Source organism: Chiloscyllium plagiosum, chromosome 2, assembly GCF_004010195.1.
Source record: "Chiloscyllium plagiosum isolate BGI_BamShark_2017 chromosome 2, ASM401019v2, whole genome shotgun sequence".
Classification (NCBI taxonomy): Eukaryota; Metazoa; Chordata; class Chondrichthyes; order Orectolobiformes; family Hemiscylliidae; genus Chiloscyllium; species Chiloscyllium plagiosum.
The window spans coordinates 11,896,648-11,917,903 of record NC_057711.1 but is presented as its reverse complement, the minus strand read 5'-3'; the positions used below and the strand labels follow the sequence as shown (position 1 = coordinate 11,917,903).

At 40.0% G+C, this 21,256-nt stretch overlaps 1 protein-coding gene across 4 annotated transcripts in view; it reads right to left on the bottom strand.

Moving 5' to 3' along the window:
- Positions 1–21,256, bottom strand: part of zfyve28 (zinc finger, FYVE domain containing 28) — a 206,765-nt gene that overhangs the window by 97,652 nt on the left and 87,857 nt on the right. For 3 of the 4 annotated variants that reach the window (XM_043704078.1, XM_043704105.1, XM_043704096.1), the window contains exons 2-5: positions 20,767–20,907; positions 13,454–13,591; positions 8,753–8,955; positions 5,770–5,859 (exon numbers count right to left, since the gene is read on the bottom strand). In XM_043704078.1, the coding sequence (XP_043560013.1) occupies positions 5,770–5,859; positions 8,753–8,955; positions 13,454–13,591; positions 20,767–20,907 (572 nt within the window). The remainder of the gene's footprint in view (positions 1–5,769; positions 5,860–8,752; positions 8,956–13,453; positions 13,592–20,766; positions 20,908–21,256) is intronic. The other variant, XM_043704088.1, reaches the window with a different exon arrangement.

The window sequence follows — 21,256 nt, the reverse complement described above, 5'->3', positions numbered from 1 at the left end:
CAACACTACTATTATAGGACAAGTCAAACAGAGAACAGCCAGGGAATTCCTAGAGGCATGGCATTCATCCACAGATTCAATCAATAAGCACATCGACCTGGACCCAATATACCGACCACTGCAACGGGCAGTTGGAACTGACAACCGGAAGCGACAGATTCAAACCACTACAAATGCCGGAGGAAAGATCACAGAAGCGCTTCACAGGAGGCTCCCAAACACTGAGGATGTCACCTAGACAGGGGACGAAACGTCTGCAACACAAATTCCCAGCTCGGTGAACAGAACCACAACAACGAGCACCCGAGCTACAAATCTTCTCACAAACTTTGAATAGGTTTCCAATCACAAGAACAACCCTCCCTCATCATTCTTTGGCTCCTACTTGTAAGCCAACTTTAGATTCAGTTTGTCGACTTGCCTTGAATCCCATAGCCTGGTTTCCTTTTAGATTTACAAATCTTGTCAAAAGCCTCACTGACATCTGTTAAAACCACATCAACTGCACTGCTTTCACCAATATATTTCGCCACCTATTCAAAAAGGCCTCAATTAGTCATGCACAACACTCCCACATCGACCAAACATCCCAATGTGACCTACTCCTATATGCCAGCATTTGGTCTATATTCTCTAAACACTTCCTATACCAATCCAGATGTTTTCTAAAATGTTGTAATTGTACCTACTTCCACTACTTCCTATAGCAGCTCGTTCCACATAAGCACTACACTGCATGAAAAAGTTACCCCTCTGGTACTTTTTAAATCTTTCCCCTTTCTCACCTTAAACCTATGCCCTCTAATTTTGGACACCCCCACCCTAGGAAGACGACCATGGCTATTCACCATATCCATACCCCTCATGATTCTATAAACCTCCAGAAAGGTCACCCCCTCACCCTCCAGCCTATTCAGCCTCTTCCTCGAACTCAAACCAATCCCTGCAACATCCTTGCAAATCTTTTCTGTATCCGCTCAGGTTTAACAACATCATTCAGAGAGAAGGGCATCCACAATTGTATGCAGTATTCTGAAAGTGGTTTACCAATGTCCTGTACAGCTGCAAAGTGGCATCCCAACTCATATACTCCATGCACTGACCAATAAAGGCCAGGGTACTAAACACATTCTTCACTAGCTGAAAATGTGTTGCTGGAAAAGCACAGCAGGTCAGGCAGCATCCAAGGAGCAGGAGAATTGACGTTTCGGGCATGAGCCCTTCTTCAGGATACATTCTTCACTACCCTATCTATCTGTGACTCACCTTCAAGAAACTATGCACCTGCACCCAAAGGTCTCTGTTTGAGAACACTCTCCAGTGGCCTGCCAATAACTGTGTAAATCCTGCCCTGATTGGTCTTCAAAATCCTTTCCACAATTATCCAAATTTAAACACTATCTGCCAGTCCTTGACCTATTGGCCTATCTGATCTAGGTCCTGTTATACTCTGAGATAACCTTATTCACGGTCCACTACACCACCTGTTTTGGGGTCACCTACAAACTTATTAACCATCCCTCCAATCTTCACATGCAAATAATTTATATAAATGATAAAATGTGGACCCAGCATTGATTCTAGTTTGTCAGACTGGATCTCCCTCTTACAATCTGTGCTGACTTACCCTGATCAGTTTTTGCCTTTTCAAGTTTTCATTAATCCTGTCCTTCAGAACCTTTTCCAATAATTTCCCCACCACTGACATCAGACTGACTGGTTTGTAATTTCCTACCTTTCCCCGCTCCCCTTCTTGAGCAAGGAAACCATATTAGCTCTCCTCCAGTCAAAGGTGAGTTGCTGGAACACTGGAGGTTAAAAGGTAAGGAAAAGCCAGGAACTATAGACCAGTGGGACTGACATTGGTGGTGGGCAAGTAATTGGAGGGGATTCTGAGGGACAGGATTTACATGTATTTGGAAAGGTAAGGACTGATTAGGGATAGTCAACATGGCTGTGCGTGTGGAAAGTGTGTCTCACACAAACTTAATTGAGTTTTTTTAAGTAGTAACAAAGAGGCTTGATGTGGGCAGAGTGGTGGACGTGATCTACATGGACTGCAGGAAGGCATTCGACAAGGTTCCTCATGATAGACTGGTTAGATCATATCGAATACAGGGACACAAGCCATTTGGATACAGAACTGGCGTGAATGTAGAAATGAGGGGATGGTGGTGGAGGGCTGTTTTTCAGACTGGTGGCTGTGAGTAGCAGTGTGCCGCAGGACTGGTGCTCGGTCCACTACTTTTTGTCATTTATATAGATGATTTGCATGTGAACATAGGAGGCATGGTTAGTAAGTTTGCAGATGACACCAGAATTGGAGGAGGTGTAGTGGACAGCAAAGGTGGTTACCTCAAGTACAATGGGATCTTGATCAGATGGGCCAGTGGGCTGAGGAGTGGAAGCTGGAGGTGCTGCATTTTGGGAAGGCAAATCACTGCAGGACTTATACACTTAATGGTAAGATCCTGGAGGATGTTTCTGAACAACTCCTTGAAATTGGAGTTCCAGTTGGACAGGACGGTGAGGGCGGCGTTTGGTATGCTTTCCTTTATTAGTCAATGCATTGAGTACAGGAGTTGGGAGGTCATGTTGCAGCTGTACAGGACATTGGTTGGGCCAAGTTTGGAGTACTGTGCTCAATTGTGGTCTCCCTGCTACAGGAAGGATGTTGTGAAACTTGAAAGGGTTTCAAAAAAGATTTACAACAATGTTGCCAGGGTTGGACGCTTTGAGCAGTAGGAAGAGGGTGAATAGGTTGGGGCTGTTTTCCCTGGACCATTGGAGACAGAGGGATGATCTTGTGGAGGTTTTACAATCATGTGAAGCATGGATAGGGTGAATAGCAAAGGTATTTTCCCCAAGGTCGGGAGTCCCAAACTAGAAGGCATAGTTTGAAGGGAGAGAGGAAAGAGTTAAAAGGGACCTAAGGGGCAACATTTCCACTCAGGGTGGTATGTGAATGCTGCCAGAGGAAGTAGTGGAGGCTGGTACAATGACAACACTTAAAACGCATTTGAATGGGTAATGAATAGGAAGGGTTTAAGAGGGATATGGGCCAAGTGCTGGCAAATAGGACTAGATTAATTCAGGGTATCTGGTTGGCATGGATGAGTTGGACTGAAGGATCCGTTTCCATGCTGTACATCTCTAATGAGTCTATGACTCATTATGGCCAGTTTTAAATATCTCCGCCAGACTTCCAGTAGCCTCTTCCCTTGCCTCCTATAGCAGCTCGGGAGCCATCTCATCAGGTCCTGGGGCTTAATACACTTGTATGCCTATTAAAACATCTAACACAACCTCCTTCTTACTAATCTTAAGGTGTTCTAGAGCCTCACCAGCCCAAATGAAATCAGCTAAACAGCTTTCTCCTCAATATAGATGAGAAATATTTACTTAAGGCCTCATCCATATCCACTGACTCTTTGCCTTTGGTCTCTAATAAACCTCAATTTCCCTAGTCAGCACTCTGTCTGACGTATATTTACTTCTTTTGATCAAAGTCTTGGTATTCCTTGAGAGCCAGGGTTCCCTGGACTTGCTGCCTTTCCCCTTCACTCTTAAGGAACATGCCAGCACTGAATTATCACTATACTACTTGTAAAAGTTTCTCACTTTCCAAGTGTAGACTTACGAGCAAGTAGCTGCTTCCAATCTGGAAGCCAGGTTTGCCTGATCCTGTTGAATGATATTGAAATCGGCCTTGCCCTAATTTAGACATTTAGCTTCTGCACTATCCTTATCCCTTTGCAAATGATTTTGAAACTTAGAATAATGGTCAAGATCCCTGAAATGCTCGCCACTGACACTTCAACCACTTGAGCAACTTCATTCCCTCAGATTAGGTCCAGCATTGTCCCACCTCTAGTAGGACTGTCTACGTACTGGCACAAAAAGCTCTCCTGGATGCACTTGCAAAATTCCACCCTATCCAATTCTTTCACACCAGGTGATCCCAGTTAATCTTAGCCAAGTTAAGGACAGCGAGGACAATGAAAAATAATCTACTGTATTCATTTGATATTCTGATACTCATTTTATATTTACACTTTCTAGTTTTTGATATGCAGCATGTTAAGTAACTCGCTTATTTATTATCTAGTCCTTTATGCCGAAGGTCAAATCATGATCCCGCAAATGGTTTCCAACAAGAAACCCAATAATCATTATTTCAAACGAAATGAATTCATCAGAACGTCCTGTTATTTTACCAACAGCTACAGTTCAAAATAACACCAGTTAAGTGCTCCTGTTAAATACCTGACAAGGAAATTTCAGAATGGTATGTTAAATTATTGAACACAATTGCCACACACAAGTCCACAGTTGGTCAAGTATCCACTTAATCTCGAGCAACAAGAATCGAGAACATGCCTACAAAGTATTTGAACCTTTGCTAATGCAGTTTTTTTAAAAAAAGGTAGTATGTCTAAAAATACACACTGCAGCTCTTCAATGCAGTTTTAAAGTCAATTGTTTTAACTAGTCTAATTGCAGGGAAACAGCAACATAGTAGTAATGTCACTCAGCTAACAAACCAGATACTTGGCTAATGCTCTGGGGACACAAATTCAGGTCCCACCACAGCAGTTGTTAGTGGGCGGCACGGTGGCACAGTGGTTAGCACTGCTGCCTCACAGCGCCAGAGACCCGGGTTCAATTCCCGCCTCAGGCGACTGACTGTGTGGAGTTTGCACGTTCTCCCAGTGTCTGCGTGGGTTTCCTCCGGGTGCTCCGGTTTCCTCCCACAGTCCAAAGATGTGCAGGTCAGGTGAATTGGCCATGCTAAATTGCCCGTAGTGTTAGGTAAGGGGTAAATGTAGGGGTATGGGTGGGTTACGCTTCGGCGGGTCGGTATGGACTTGTTGGGCCGAAGGGCCTGTTTCCACACTGTAAAGTAATCTAAAGTAATCTAAAAACATGAGAAATATGTGTAGGAGTAGGCCATTTGGCCCAAACTTGCCATGATCATGACTGCCCTGCCCCAGGCCTCAAATGCTCTTTTGTGACTGCTTAGCATAGCCATCAACTCCCTGATATTTCAAAAAATCTACTTACCTCCTCTAAATTCTTTCAACAGGCTAGCTTTCACAACTCTCTGGGACACAGAATTCCAGACATTCAATACCCTCAGAAAGAATCAATCCCTTCACATTATAGTTTAAGTGCCCCCATATTCTGTAACTACATCCTCTAGTTAGATTCCCCCATTCGTGGGAACATCTTCAATTAGCGAACTCAAAGTTCCTTCAGAATTTTGTATATTCCAATAAGATCATCCCTCATTCTTCTAAACACTTATGAATAAAAGCCTAATCTTTTCAGCTGTTTTTGATACAGAATCAGCCCAGTGAATCCAGTTTAAATTGAATTGGCAATCGGGAATTGAAAGTTTAGTGAATATAAAATGATCAATTGTCAATCTTCAGTAATGACTTTTAGGGAAGAAAATCTGCCATTCTCACCAACCTTTTCCTACAATTGACTCTAAACCCACTGCAGTGTTGTTGGCTCTGATGTGAATGCTACAAGGGCTTATCAAGCCATGCAGTTCAAGGGCAATTACAATGAGTAACAAATGCTGGCCCTTGCTAGAGACACCCACATCCCATGGGAAAAAATGGAGAAAATTAAATCCTTTATCATGTTTAAGCTGAATTCTTTCAACAAGTAATAAATGTCATTCCATTTTTAACCTCAAGTGCGATTATATCAAGTAAAAAATAAAGTGAAAACTTGAAAGGACTAATTTTCAAATCTCACCTTTCGACAGTTTCACAGAAGAGAACAATGACTTCTTGCTGTACGTAATATTCTTTAGGAGATTTCACAGGTACCATCGCAGAGACATAACTGAAAGACAAGTCAAAATTGGCACAACAGGTTTCATATGAAACAGCTCTGGACAAAAATCAGAAATCATATGGAATATAGGTTATGATATTGCTTTTTCCTCTTATGTACAGTGGTGATAGGCAAGTGAATTAAAATTCAACTTTGAATCAAAACTAACACAAAGTGAGGCAGTTTATTGTTGCAGATGCATCAAAAATAATTAATTGCAAGGATAAGATTTAGGTCAGTGGGCAGTTGAAGGAGCTTTCATAAAACAAAGAAGTGATTTCATGTTGGGCGATTCGTGCACTTGCTTTTCCCCTACAAAGGTGAATGGGAAATACTATGCCAACCATCAATGCTTAGTTACAACTGGGTTAATGATTTCTGAATAGCTATTTCTATAAAATCATTTGGAAGTCACAGACACTAGAAGTATTTGTGTCAGGTATCCATATTTGCAGTGTCTTAAATTTTCAAAGGATTGCATTAAAACATGCCCAAATTATGATGTCAATGCTATATTCCTTTCTAACTGGCAGTTTACAGTTTGTGTGTGATCGAGACATATTACCAGAATCTATGGGAGCAGAGAAATTTCACTAAAGCTGTGAGTGCCGTGAAATCATTTAATCTCATATTTCCTTTCGGCTGTAGATGCTGGGCTAGTCAATTTTTGTTTAAACCCACTACTATTTAACACTTATCTGCATGGAGCTTTAACAACTTGAAAGCTGCCTACAGGTGGCAATTTGCGTACACTTTGGTTTCAAAGGGTCGTATGAATCTGTTTAAAATGGAAGTTACTTGTGCTCGTCAGTTACAGGTATCCATTGTTTAAGCATGTTCAGTTATACTGGTTTCACTCCACTTCCATATGCATTTGGTTCAATTTCAAGTTGACTAGATTGCTGTAAAATCTGACACCATTGAGGATTAAATCCCACGACAAAGTTAAGTAAAGGATCATTTCAATTCTGACTCTACTAATCCATGCTCATGTAACTCAAAACAGGAAAAAAAGAAAAACCACTGCAAATTTATAAATACTGCATATAGAATAACACCAAAACCAGCCAAGCACGTGAATGAAACTTTGCTGACAAATCAAATTAAACCACAAATTCTCGACCTTCAAATTTAAGTTGACCTTTTATAAATTATTTGTGGCACCGTAGTTGATTTGGTTAACTGACAAATTAGCTGCTGGAATCAAACAACTTATTTCCCCAATAAACTTAAACAGAAATCATTATACCTTTTTTTTTGAGGGGGGGGAGCAGGGAGTGGAGGAAGAGAAAGGTATAAAGAAACAAAGCTGAGTTTTTGCTTCTGATTCCTTGCAATCTCTTTCAATAACAACTCATTCACATGGTGGCATCAGGCATGTTATACTCTCATTTATTTTCCAGCATGTCAACATTCATGACAAAAGGTTTGCAAATGGGTAACTGTCCTTCCAGGAGTTAGACATTTACAACAGAACAGAAAGCAATTCATCTCAACATGTTTGTGACAGGAAAAGGATAAAACAATATCACTGCTCAGTTCACTCCCCATTGCCCTTAATCTTTCTCTGCTTCAAATATTTCTGTTTTTCAAATAAAAGAATCTCTTGATGAAGCATTTTAGACTATTCCATTCGATAAAAGTTATTCTCTTCATTTTTTTCCACTGGATGCAGGTTTACTGGCAAGCCCAATATTTGTCAGCCCCCACAATTGCCATTGAACTGAATGTCACTCTCGGCCATTTCAAAGGATATTTTAAAGCGAGGACATTGGTGTGGTTCTGGAGTCACATATAAGCCAAGCCAGGCCAGGAAGGCAGTTTCGCCTTCAATGAAAGACACCAGTGAACCAAATAGGTTTTCATAATTGAGGCAGCTTCTGATCTAATTAATAACCTATTTTCATTTTCCATTCACTGTGCTAATTTAAAATTGGTGACCCTAACTAAGTGAGGAAATAGCTTTGTCTCCTGCCCCATAAAATCTTACAGAACACAATAATTATCATTTGCTATTCCAACAGAATACCTCCATTATGACAACTCTCCCATTACAAGTATACATTTTCCAAGCACTAGAATTATCCTGATGAACCTAGGCTGCATTTACTCTATGCCTTTGAAGCTCTATCTATTATAGGCTCAAATGCTTCTGTAATTTCATCTCTTCACCATTCTACCTTCTGTCTTCCAGATCACAATGTTCTAGCTTTCATGTAACTCAGTTTTAGAGAATTATGCATTTAAACACACAGGTCACAACATTCAATGACAAAAACAGAAATTGCTGGAGAAACTCAGGAGGTCTGGCAACATCTGTGGGGAGAAAGGAGAGCTAATGTTTCGACTCCACTGACTAGTGTTCTGATGAAGAATCACTAGGCTCAAAACGTTAACTCTACTTTCTCCTCAGGGATGCTGCCAGAGCTGAGCTTTCCCAGTAATTTCTATTTGTTTTTATACTCCATTCCCTTTGAAATAAAGGTGAAACTTTCATTTGATTTCTATATTACCCGTCTAACTTAGATGCCAGCTTTCTGTAAATCATGGACGTGCACTTCTAAATCTCTTTGTTCCGAAGCTTTCTGCAGTTTTTAACCCATCAGCCAAGTTCCTCTCATGCTGTTTCATTTAGTTTTATTAACAACTCACTTGAAATTTTGTTAATGGACCTTGAGGAACACCTTCTAAATACCTTTATACACAAATACAGCATTCGCTGATCGCCTCAATTCCCTCAAATTGTTCAACCCAAATATAACTTACTTTACATCTTACACTAAAGTTGAGTAAAACTTAGAATAGGGGTATGGGAAAACAAATTTCATCAAAAAATATAGCAGCATACACAGAAACTAGTACACGGAAATTGATAAAGGGTGTGTTTATGAAGATTTGTTACCATAGTTCAAATTCTGCAAACAAGCCATCAAATTGTTTGAGGGACTCCTTCATTTTGTCAGTGTAGACATTCAAGTCTCTCAGGCACTGGTCACGGAAAACATTTCGCACTTCTTCTAAACTGCGGGTTAAGTCTTTGGCCAAAGGTCGCATTGCCATGCTCTCTATTTCTCGGTTCATGATAATTGAACCGGCAGCTAAACACTGAAATTAAAAGAAGTGAACAGATGATATACCATGATAAGCACAAATATTGCACTGATCTTAAAACGAATGTTTACTCCTGTTCCTGTCATTGCATTACGTACTTCTGGATTGCCACAGTAAGCAAAGTCTAGTTCTCTACTGGACGGAAACCGGAAATATCAGTGCATAATTACTAGGATTGACACATGTCGAGCAAATTAGTCACACTAAAATACATCATCAACTTAACTGTGAAAATGTCATGCAACACATGTTCTGTATTCTAAAACTGGAATCAACTAATTCAAGGCAACATAATTAGAAGAGGATTGAGAGGCAAAGGAGGAGGAGAACTGGAAGGGAAATTTACACCTATCAACTCCATTAAAATCAAATAGTTATTGCCCATCTAGAAATACATTTGGGAACAATATGAAATCCCAGGTCACCAGAGTACAACATGTTATTTGATTTGTGAGGTTATAACCATATATTCCATTACTGTTAAACCCCAAATTTAGCAATATCTGAGCTTCCATTATATTTAGGTCCTAGTGGCTAAGGGACCCTGCACTGACAGTTCATGAATTACATTAAGAGCCAGTTATTTTCAATGGTTATTACTCTAGTTGGACAATGTTTTAATTAGGTGTACTCAGCATTCATTCAGCAGGGAGCAGTATGGGTGGCGAGGTGGTGCTCTGACTCTCTACAAGTCTAAAACGCATCACCTTACATTTCTTTGCTTGAATTTCATTGGCTCTATGACTGCTCCACCAACTTGCCTGCAACTTTGACGTTCAAGTGGTCTTCCTCACTGTTTACAATACTTCCAAGTCTTGTATCACCTGCAAACCTGGAAAATATCCTCAGGGATATCAGACATACCGGGGTCCATTTATTTAGTATGCATCAGGAAAAGCAAGGGTATAAACACTGATCCCTGAGGAACTCCACTACAAACTTCCCTCCAGCCCAAAAAAATTCATTAACTATTGATTCCTATCCCTGAGCCTATTTGCTTTTTTTTAAAAATCAGGGCTGTTACTGTCTCTTTGTTCCATAGCCAAAAACATCCCTCAAGTCTGTTGTGTGGCACTGCATCCAGACACTTTTTGGAACAGCATTATCCTCATCAGCATAATTCTGTTGTCACCTTTAAAATATTTCAGCCATTTAGTTAAACACTAGCTTTCTGCCAGAAATGTGTACCATACTTTCTGAATCATATAACTGGGGCTATGAATAGGCCCTTAAAACAGAGGAGTGTGGAAGTAGCATTCAAATGGAGAGAATTAAAAATCCAAATAGTTAACTTGAAGCACAGGTCAGTGTAGCAATAGGGGATTAAGTGAACTGACTGTGACAGGAAGGGACAGATTTTTATAATAATATTTTTTTCACCGATTTTTTTCGTTGTTGCTTTTAAAACAATGATAGGCTGTCAATGGGTCATCATTAAGGACACTAACTTTCAATTCCTGTTTTTTTGGATTAACTTTCCATTCCACCAGCTGCTATGGTGGAATTTAAACCCATGACCCAGAGTACTAGCCTAGTCCAGTCATATTAACATTATACCATCTTCCCACAGTGAAATAGGATACAAGAAAAAGCAGTTAAAAAAAATGAACATAATGACAGTCTATCTAAATGCATTAAGCACTGACAATAAGATAGATAGTGGTGCAAATACAGATAAACAGTTTAGATTGAATTGCCATTCAATGAGTCACTTGGTGATCAATACTTGTAAGTATTCCACGTGGCATATCATTTAAAAAAATACATAAGGACAAAGTTGGGCAGGTGGGTCTGAGTGGAGTGTGAGTAAAGAGGAGAACAAGTAGACTTTGATAAGGAAGGATCTTGGCTTAGAAGATCAGGGAGAAGTGTGAACATAGATTTGGAACAGTGAGGGTCAGAAAATGCTGGTGGTAATAAAATTAGAGGTGCCTAATAGTAGTTACATAGTTGACACAGAATTAGTCAAAAGGTCATTGGAGCATCTAAAGACAACCTAATAACAGCAAGGGACTTGAACCTTCATGGAGACTGCACCAAATCAGCAAGGGCAGTCTGGCAGTTCAGGTTGTACAATGTCCTTGTGACAATTTCCACCAGAGCAAAACATTGTGGGGCTGACAATGGATGAAGATGCAGATCTAATACTGCATAATGAGACAGAGTTAGTAAGTAATTTTATTGATGATTCACTGGTCACTAATGATCATGATATAACTGAAATCCATATAAAGTTTGAAATCAACATATTCTAATCACAAAAAGTCTCAAAATAAATGAAGCCAATTGCACAAATACAAGGCTGTATGACACAGGAGCAGAATACCTTGTGTTTATCCAAATTAAACTCCATCTACCACTCAGCCCATTGACCCAATTGATCAAGATTACAAAGTGATGTTGATCAATTGGGTCAATGGGCTGAGGAGTGGTAGATGGAGTTTAATTTGGATAAATGCAAGATATTGCATTTTGGTAAAACAAGCAAGGGCAAGACTTTAATTAATGGTAGGACCGTGGAGAGCGTTGTAGAACAGAGTCCTAGGGGTGCAGATAAATAATTCTTTGAAATTTGCATCACAAATGGACAGGGTGGTTAAAAAAGGCATTTAACATGCTTGCCTTCACTGCTCAGAGCACAGAGTATAGGAGTTGGGTTATCACGTTGAGATTGTGCAGGACTTTGGTGAGGCCAATTCTGGAATACTGTGTCCAGATCTGGTCGCCCTACTAGAGGAAGGATATTATTGAATTGGAGATGGTTCAGAAAAGATTTACTGTTGCTGGGACTGGAAGGTTTGAATTATAACATTTTCACTGGAGCGTGGGAGATCGAAGAGTGGCCATAGAGTTTTATAGATAAGGTGAATGACAAGTGTTGTTTCCCTAAGGTGGGACAGAAAAAAATTATGGAGCACGTTTTTAAAGTGAGAGGAGAAAGTTTTATAAAAGGACACGAGGGACACCATTTTTACAGTGGAATGAACTGCTGGAGGAAGTGGTGGATACAGGTACAGTTACAACATTTAAAAGACATTTGGATATATGCAGGAACAGGAAAAGTTGAGGGATATAAGCTTAACACAGGCAGGTGGGACTAATTTTGGTTGGGAACCTGGTCGGCATGGCCTAGTTGGACCAAAGGGTCTGTTTCCATGCTGTATGACTTTGGCTAAGCCATTCAACCTATTAAGTCTGCTCTGCCAATGAATCAAGGCTGATATCATACTCAACATTCCTGCCTTTTCCCCATAGCGCTCAATTCACTTCCAAATTAAAAATCTATCTTAGCCTTGAACATACTTAATAACCCAGCCTCAACAGCCCTATGGTCAAGAAATTCCATGAGAAGAAATTCCTCCTCTGTCTTAAATATGGGTCCCCCTATTGTGAGACTGTATCCAATTGTCCTAGGCTCTGTCGGGGTGATGGTCTAAGGTTGAATAGGTAAGTAGACTGAAAAGCACCACCACAAAAATCAATGGGAACCATTTAAAGATAACTGAAAAAGATTCATCAAAAAAATCCACCACAAAAAACACTCAGGAGAAAAATCCATCTGTGGCTCACTTCAATAAAGACTGTTTTATTACTGCAATGAAACACTGGACATTTTAGGATTGCGTTTTTTTTCAAAACCAACATCAGTGGAGGAATGAGCACTGGAGTAACTCAAGGACTAAAATTGGACAAATGCCTAGGGTATGATGTCTTAATCCTAAGCTTCTACAAAGAAAAGCTGCAGGTATAATAATTGTGTGACGACTTTCAACAATACCTTAGATTCTGGCATGCTCCTAAGTAGATTGAAAGTTGGCAAGTGTAATACCATTTTTGAGGATGTAACTAGTATGATACAAAGATACAAACGGGAACTATTAAATGTGGCTTATCTGGACATCAGAATCATTTGATAAGGTATTACACAACAGTTTGTTAGAAGATTGGCCAATGGATAGGAAACAAATAGTAGTCTCTGCAGTTTATAGGGCAGAGGCTATCCCAGTGAAAAATACAGATTCTGAAGGGACTGGATGGGAAGACGGTAAGGTTGGCTTCATTGGATCTGTGGAATCTATTATAAGACTCTGCCCAAGCTTTAAGGATCCGTCATGCTGGGCTGAAATCAGAAATCTCTTCACTTGAAGGGTTGCAAGTCTTGGGAATACTCTACCCCTGCACTGACTAATTTTAAGACTGGGACAGACAGATTTTTTGTCTCAGAAAATTGGCAGCTATCAGAAAACTGTATTTGAAGCCTGAGGCTAGCCATGGTCAACAAGTTGCATGGTCTATTCCTGCTCCTAACTCGTGCACTTGACTCCTGTGATCACAACTGTTGGCAGCTGTTGGTTTAGCCATCAAATACTGAACATGTGTGTATTTTCTAGACAAACTACATTGGCTTGTACATACAGAAACAAAATTAACTGTCAGCAAGTGTTTTATTGACATTTAATGACTAAGAGATAAACTTCTGGAAACAACTTACCTCAGCTCCAAACCAAAGTTGTCCTCCCAGATTATCATGCCGTATTTCCTCTGGAAATTTGACACAGAAATCTCGATTTGCCCGTTCATTTGGGATGCATTCCTGCATGATCTGGTTGATTATGTTTAACACATTATCCTAATTTTTTGAAAAAGAGATGGGGAGAGAGCATTCCAAGGTATGTTATCTTGCTTTGAAGTTACTCAAATATTAGCTTCCAAAATGGAATAGCAGGACATCAAATTTTAATAATCCACATGACACATTTCTATTAATTGTACCCTTCTGATTTATGTACTACTTGGTGGCCTGCGATTCACTGATGAATGGTTTGACCCTAGTGGTAAAAATAATGGGCCAGCCAAATAGGTATTTATAACTGCACTGGTAGACCACAGTAATTTTGAAGAATATGATGCACAAAAAAGGGTAATGGGAAGACAGGATTAAACTAAAACAGCAAAAAGAATCTTTATTCAGCAAACATTAACAAAACAAACAAAGGCAATCACAAATAAAAAGACAGACTGAACAAGGAAGAAAGTGATTCCATACAACATCAAATTCTACCCAAGGATATCGGGGCACAGTGGCAATGTCCCTGCCTCTGGAACAGTCTCCATAGTTAAAGTCCCTCTGCTCCAGAGGTGTGTCACAACAGTGTTCCCATTTTCTCCCTATATCCTTTAATCCCTTTAGCCCTTTGGTCTACCACCAATGTCATTGCAGGTGCAAAGTACTGCAGCAATTATTCAGTAACATTTTGAACAGGTAGAGTCCAATCTTTACATTGCCATATAATGCAAGTGTAGGTAGGGAGTTAACTGGATTAATGTTGCTTTTCAAAAAAGGGTGAAAAAAAAAAGGGGTGGGGTAACAGTGAAAGGGGATGGATTTCTATAGTACCTAATTAGATGTCTACATTTTATAAAATGTGTATTTGCTCAACTGCAGCAATCTTAGGAGGTGATAAACATCTGGAAAATTTCACATCCTGTACTCAGTAATTGATGTTTTTGTCTGAAATGTAAAGCAGGGAGGTCGTTAATTTTGTCTCAATAAGGTATTCTTAGAAAACACTCCAAAGTCAAGTATACAGCATTATTGAAACAGGCTCGGAGTAGTAATATTTTGATTTAAACCTTTAAAAATAAACAAAGATGATTTGTTGAGAAGAGAACATGTGAGATAACTGATATATTGTGTGCAAAATCTTGGTTCATTTATCCAAACGTGTAGAGATCACCTTAAAAGTAAGGGGGAAATCAACATGTGGCATGGAAAGAAGAGTTTGATACAAATCTCGGGCTCCAGCTGCAATTAGCTTATTGAGATGGAAGGGATTTCTTCTCTGAAACTTATCAGGAGAAAATATGGAAAAACTAGCTTGTGAATGATCAATTTGGTGGATGGGATCAGTATTCCATGCAGCTTACATACTGTACAAATTCTTGGAAGCAAAGGCCATGTATGCAAAATACAACTACAATAATTGTCTCTAAATATCAGCTCAAATACAAAGTTAATTCCTTTTACAAAGTTGCCAGGGAGCATGCTTAGACATTACTTTCTGACACTGCAATCTAGATAGCAAAAGATTCCAGCCTTCCAGTACCAGAACAACTTAAAATCACAAATGACATCAAGTAACTGAGAACAACATAAGCTATCCCTCTATAACCATTTCAGCCTTTGACATGTTATCCACACTATGCTTCTCTCCATCGTAAGCCAGCTGAATAAGGCTGCTCTCAACCAGTTCTAATTTTGTCTCAATTCGAGTCATTACCTTTTCTTCCTCCTTTCATACCATTAGTCTAGCTCTCCTCCCCATCCAATTTGCTGCCAACAGTCTGGGACTGAATCAGACCATTCGCAATCTGGTCTTACATTATCCCCCAGAATGAGCTCCTGGTCTTATTTGTTCCATCACAGATTATCTCCTCCATAATAATACCTGATTTAGGCCATGCAATAACTCAGTTTCTCCTGAAGCTCTCAGTTTTGTCTTTGATACCTTAAGACACGACTACTCCAACTCAATCCTGGCTTGTTTCCCATACTGAACCTTCTGTAAACTTAAAGCATCTAAAATTCTGCTGTCTTGATCTTAACCTAGGCCAAGTGCTATTTCCCAATTTCATTTGCCTCAGCTCCACAGTGGCTCTTGATCAATATAATTGAACTTGTTTCTAAAATTCTTATTATGGCTTTAAATCCCTCAATGGTATTGCAGCTCTGAACCTCTTCCATCTCCTCCAGTTCCACCACCTTGCTAGATGTTTGTGCTCCTCCAATTTTGACCTCGAGCATGCCCAATCTTAATTGCTCTACCACAGGCAGCAGTATCTTTAGTTGCCTTGGACCCAAGTTCTGGAGCACAATCTCTTACATCACTCCACCTCTTGATCTTGCTTTCCTTAACACCAGCGTTTTTTGAGGATGCCCTTACTGTGTGGTTCAACATCATTTTGCTTTCTAGTGTTATGAAGCAGCTTCCATTACAAAGCAGCTATATAAATCCCAACTGTTCTTGTGGATTAAAAACTCAAAATTCCCTTTTTGACAGCAACCTTAGATCAGAATTCTCCAGTTACTGCTCTTCTTGCCAGTAGAGGCAGTTTTTCTTTAACACTCTACCAAAACCTCCTTAATTATATCAATGTAAAATGCAAACTTGTGGAATTTCTGCTATGTGTGATTAGAAAGTGAATCAGGAAAAGCAGTTATGACTGTATTTTCATTCTTTGATTCCAGGGTGCTACAGTAGCTCAGTGATTAGCACTGCTGCCTCACAGTGCCAGAGACCTGGATGCGATTTCAGCCTTGGGTGTGGAGTTTGCACACCCTGCAATTATGTGGGTTTTCACCAGGTTATTCCCACAATCCAAAGATGTGCAGGTGAGAAAAGTGGCCATTCCAAATTTTCAGCTGTGTTCAAGGATGTGCAGGTTAACTGAATTAACCATGGTAAATATGGGTATTTGGGGTTACGGGGTAGGGTTTTAAGGGGGGGAATGCCCTTAGGAGGGCCAGTTTAGACTCTTTGGGCAGAATGGTGTTTTTTCGCACTGTAGGAATTCTATGATTCCATGATGAAGTGTAAGTAGAAAAAAATACAGTGCAATTACATGAAGGTTGAGTTGTTCAAATCATTGCTAGAGGAATGGAGGTAGGAATTGTGCTGAGGGATTTTGCACAACGGTTGGAATCCTTTAACAGTTCCACTTGGTTTATAATTTTCCAATTTTCAGACCACAAAGTTAACTATCCAAAATGCATTTGTTTAGGGTGAGGAGAGATTTCATGAAATATGAAGAAAGGTATTTGAGGTATCAAAATGTTCAAAATACACTGGGGCAATGGGTGGATTCACCCTGAAAGTCTCCAAATGACCTACAAAACTCCTTTCATGGGAGTGACAAATTTGAGGTGGTGGGCAGACTTCCCTCAATCAGACTGGGAAACAGAAGTGGCAAGACCTGCCATTCAATATGATCATGGCTGATCATTCATCTCAGTATCCTATTCCCACTTTCTCCCCATACCCATTGATCTATTTAGCCCAAGAACTATATCCAACTCCTTCTGGAAAACGTTTAATACTTTGGCCTTAACAACTGTGTGGCAGAGAATTTCACAGGCTCACCAGTGTCTGGGTGAAGAAATTTCTCCTTATCTCCGTCCTAAATGGCGTACACTGTATCCTTAGATTGTGACCCCCTGGCCATTGGAAACATCCTTCCTGCACCTACTCTGTTGAGGCCTGTTGGAATGTTAAAGGTTTCAATGAGAGTCTCCCTGCCAACCCACCTCATGCCAATTCTTTTAAACTCAAATGAATGAGGTCCTAACTGATGCAGTCTCTTCATAAGTCAGTTCTATCATTCCAGCTACCAGTCTGGTAGCCTTTGCCATGGACCTTTCACCTGTGTCCAATACTCTACCTTCACCTAGACCCCTTCCTATGGTCTTTTATCTGCCTTTGATCTCTTCTTGAAATTGTGGTCACCCTTCGAAAGGGAGGATGTTGTTAAACTTGAGGGTGTGGGAGTTATAGAGAGCGGCTGAATAGGCTGGGGGATTTTCCCCTGGAGCATCGAAGGCTAGAGGTGTATAAAATGGATAGGGTGAAAAGCCAAGATCTTTTTCTACAGTATGGGAGTCTAAAAAAGAGTGGAAAGATTTAAAAAGGAGCTGAGGGACGGTGCCTGTATAGCAAGAACTGCCGAAGGAAGTGGTGGAGGCAAGTACAGTTACAACATTTAAAAGGCATCTAGATAGTGATATGAATAGGAAGGGTTTAGAGGGATATGGGCATAATTTTGGCAAATGGGACTAGGTCAGATTGGGATGTCTCAGAGGTACAGATGAGTTGGACTGAGGCAACTACTCTCAAAAAGCTACAGTCCATTATATATAAAAAAATGAGTTAATAGCAGAGTATTTGGAAGACAGAATTGGATAGATTCAGCATTGGATTCCCTCCATAGCCAAACTATACTTCAGATTGGAGAGCAATACTGCACACAATCTACCAGGCCTTGTACAATTTCAGCAACATAGTCCTGTTTCTGTATTCAATCTTGCCACTTTGAAGGCCAACATACCACTCGCCTTCTTTGCCACCTGCTGTAATTGCATGTTTACTTTCAGTGACTGGTGTATAGATTCTTTTTGCACCTCCCCTTTCCTAATTTAATCGCTAGTCAGATAATAACCTGCCTTCCTGTTTTTACTACCAAAGTAGATAACCTCAGATTTATTCACATCATACTTGATTTGCTATGCATTTGTCCTGCACTCTCTCCATCTGTCAAAGTACACTGAAAAGATCTGTGCAACCTCCACACAGTTTACCCTTCCACCCAGCTTGGGGGGAATAGATGGGGTCTAAGCATGATCCCTGCATTACTCTGCTGGCTGCCACTCAGAAAAGGAGATCAAGGACAGATAAGAGAGCAGACAGAGGAGTCCAGATGAAAGCAGAATATTGGAGACTGATGAAATGGAAAAAGGAGTGGACTCCTGACCAAAGAGGTAAGGTAAAAAGATCATCATAGTCCTACCAGATTACAGTGCTGCTCTCTCCTTGAAGGGGCAGAGAGCGAGAGAGACAGCACCAGAGTGAGAGGCTGGTGCTAAATTTAACTCGAGAGTCACCATGCCTCCGATGAAGGGAGAGGTTGAAAAGACAGGACCTTCACACTAACGTCAGAAATGAGCCTATGCTGTCAAAATTAATTTATTGTTCCTACTTGCTATTACCATGGATAGTACTAATATCAGTATGCCCAAGCTTCAAGAAAATCAAAAGTCACAAACAATTGAAATCAAATCACCATATAATTCTGTAAAAGCAAGACATATTCAAATTCTAAAATAAATTATGCATAGGTTTTTAGCTAGATCCTAGTTAGCATTCAAACAGTATCAGAGCCCACTGTGCAAACATCCAAGTGTCAATGTACAGTTAAAAAAAAATTAATGGCTCACTTCAAAAACAAATTCACACATTGATCGATGAAAAGAAATGGTGATTGTATTAAAGTTAACTGCTTGAGTTGCAGAAACTTGGCAGAAATCCAAACCATGACTTACTAACCAGTTAGCTATGTTGGGCTGGTGGAATTTCAAACCATATGGCATTTAAATTAATTCCCCACCTAGTCTACTTGAGGTTTGCACAGGAACAGTCTAAAATAGTGTGGTATTCCTGCACCAATAGGCATAGAACAGAAGCTTTCATCTGTTTCAAAGCTGAGCCACACAAATTAATTAAAAAATACATTCATGGGATATGAACATCATATGAGTATTTATGACCCATCTCGATGCAATTGTTTATGAGGCAATTTCAGAGGGGAGTTTAAGTCATTCACAGAGCCATGGGCCTGAATCATATTAGACTTGCTCAGGCAGATATCTTCCAAAAAAATGATCCAAATGGGCTTTTCCAACTACCAATTCGTTTTAATTATAGATTTAATTTGATTAATTGTATTTAAATTCTCCAGCTGTCCCAGTTAGATGATTTGAACCCATGTTTCTGCATCATTAATCCTGCTAGATTACTAATCCACTAAATCACTACACCATCATATTTAATGCCAAATAGAAAGAGTTTTCAATTATGTTGAATAAAAAGACACCTTATCTTGAAGAAGACTGGAAGCAGTGTGAAGTATGTCAGCATCACTGTGAAATGGACATGGAGTGTAGACCCAAGTGGGACTCAGGAAAAAATACGGATAAGATTTTTCAAGTCTACAGATTAGTCAGAGCTGAAGATAACTAGTTTGACCAAGCAAACTGAAATTAATGAAAAACAGTGAGGCAATTGGAAGGCAGGTTGCTTTTGTTCACTTTAAAGTGAAATAAGGAAAGGGAAAAGTCCCAGCTTCTTTGTAGAAGAAAACTTTAACTTTCTATTCATCTTATGTTTAGGGCTCCAGCTTATTTTTATCTGCAGGTGAGCATGGGAGTTCGGTCTCTTTTGTTGCACAGCCTGCAGTATATAGAAAACCTAGATGCCTCTGGCAGTTGCAATGATGGAGGAGACGCTACCAGTATGACTAGTTTGAGGACCAAGTTTTGGCCTTGGAATGTGAGCTGGAGGCACTGCAGTGCAACTGCAACGTGCAAACTTCACACAGACAGTTGTCCAAAGCTGGAATTGAACCCGGGTCCCTCGTACTGTGAGGTAGCAGTGCTAACTACTGAGCCACCATGCCACTATCAGAGAAAGTGGAATATTTGGAATCTAATAGGTTGTACCTAATCTACAACGGAGGTGGGGGAAATTGTTGAACTCAGACTCTAAGAGAGAACTTGTACAATGCCAAGTATAATGAACCAAACTATTTATATTTATCAAATTATACACTTAACATTGAGGAATCTGGGGCTATCAAGTCAACACAGTTAGTTTTCATGATATTTCCACTAATAATTGCTGCACATGTTTGAGTTTGTACAATTTCAAGCCATTACACTGCTCAAACAGTCCAGTTTTAAAACTCTTTAGAAAAAGCATTACATTTGAAGGTGTCACATTAAAGGCTAGCATTTGATGCCATCAATTTTTATCCTTGAGAAAATAGTGAGAAGCCTGACGGATGTGTGAAGAAATTCCTACAATGCTGCTGGGTGTGCCAGGATCTGATTCAGCACCCAAATAACCCGATGGGTTTTTAGGTCATGATGGAGTGCTGTTTTCAAGTTGCATATCACTTATACGATTATGAATAAACATGGATAATCCCATTAGCAACATACTTTAATGCAAATGCTTGTGCAATTGCCACAGTTACCTGGCAGGAACGAAACTGGTTGACCAGCAGTGTACATCTTTGCGGGTCTTTACGTCCATCTAAGTTATCCAATTCAGCTGCAACCTGATTTAACTCTTCATCTGCGTAGTAGAACTGGGCAAGAAACTGTGGGTCTGATCTCTAAAATTTCAAAGAAAATTCACAATTAACTAATTTACAATATAGATACTATATTGCACCTTATGATGCAGAATTCTATGATTACTTTAAAAACTTCTCAAAGGATTCTGGGTAATCCAAGATGGAGGACGGGAGAAATTTCTGGCTGCAAGAGCTGCTCCTTTTTTTTGAGGTATTTTAGAGTGGAGGTGATTTCCTCGAATTCCAGGAGCAGCAATTACTGTTTCATATGCTGTTGCATTGTTTTGGAACTTTGGAAAAAAAAGTCAAAACAACAGCTGTTAAAAAGAAGAGAAGAGCAGACAAAGGAAGCACATGGTGAGGATAGAGTGGGAGGGGGGGGCGCGCG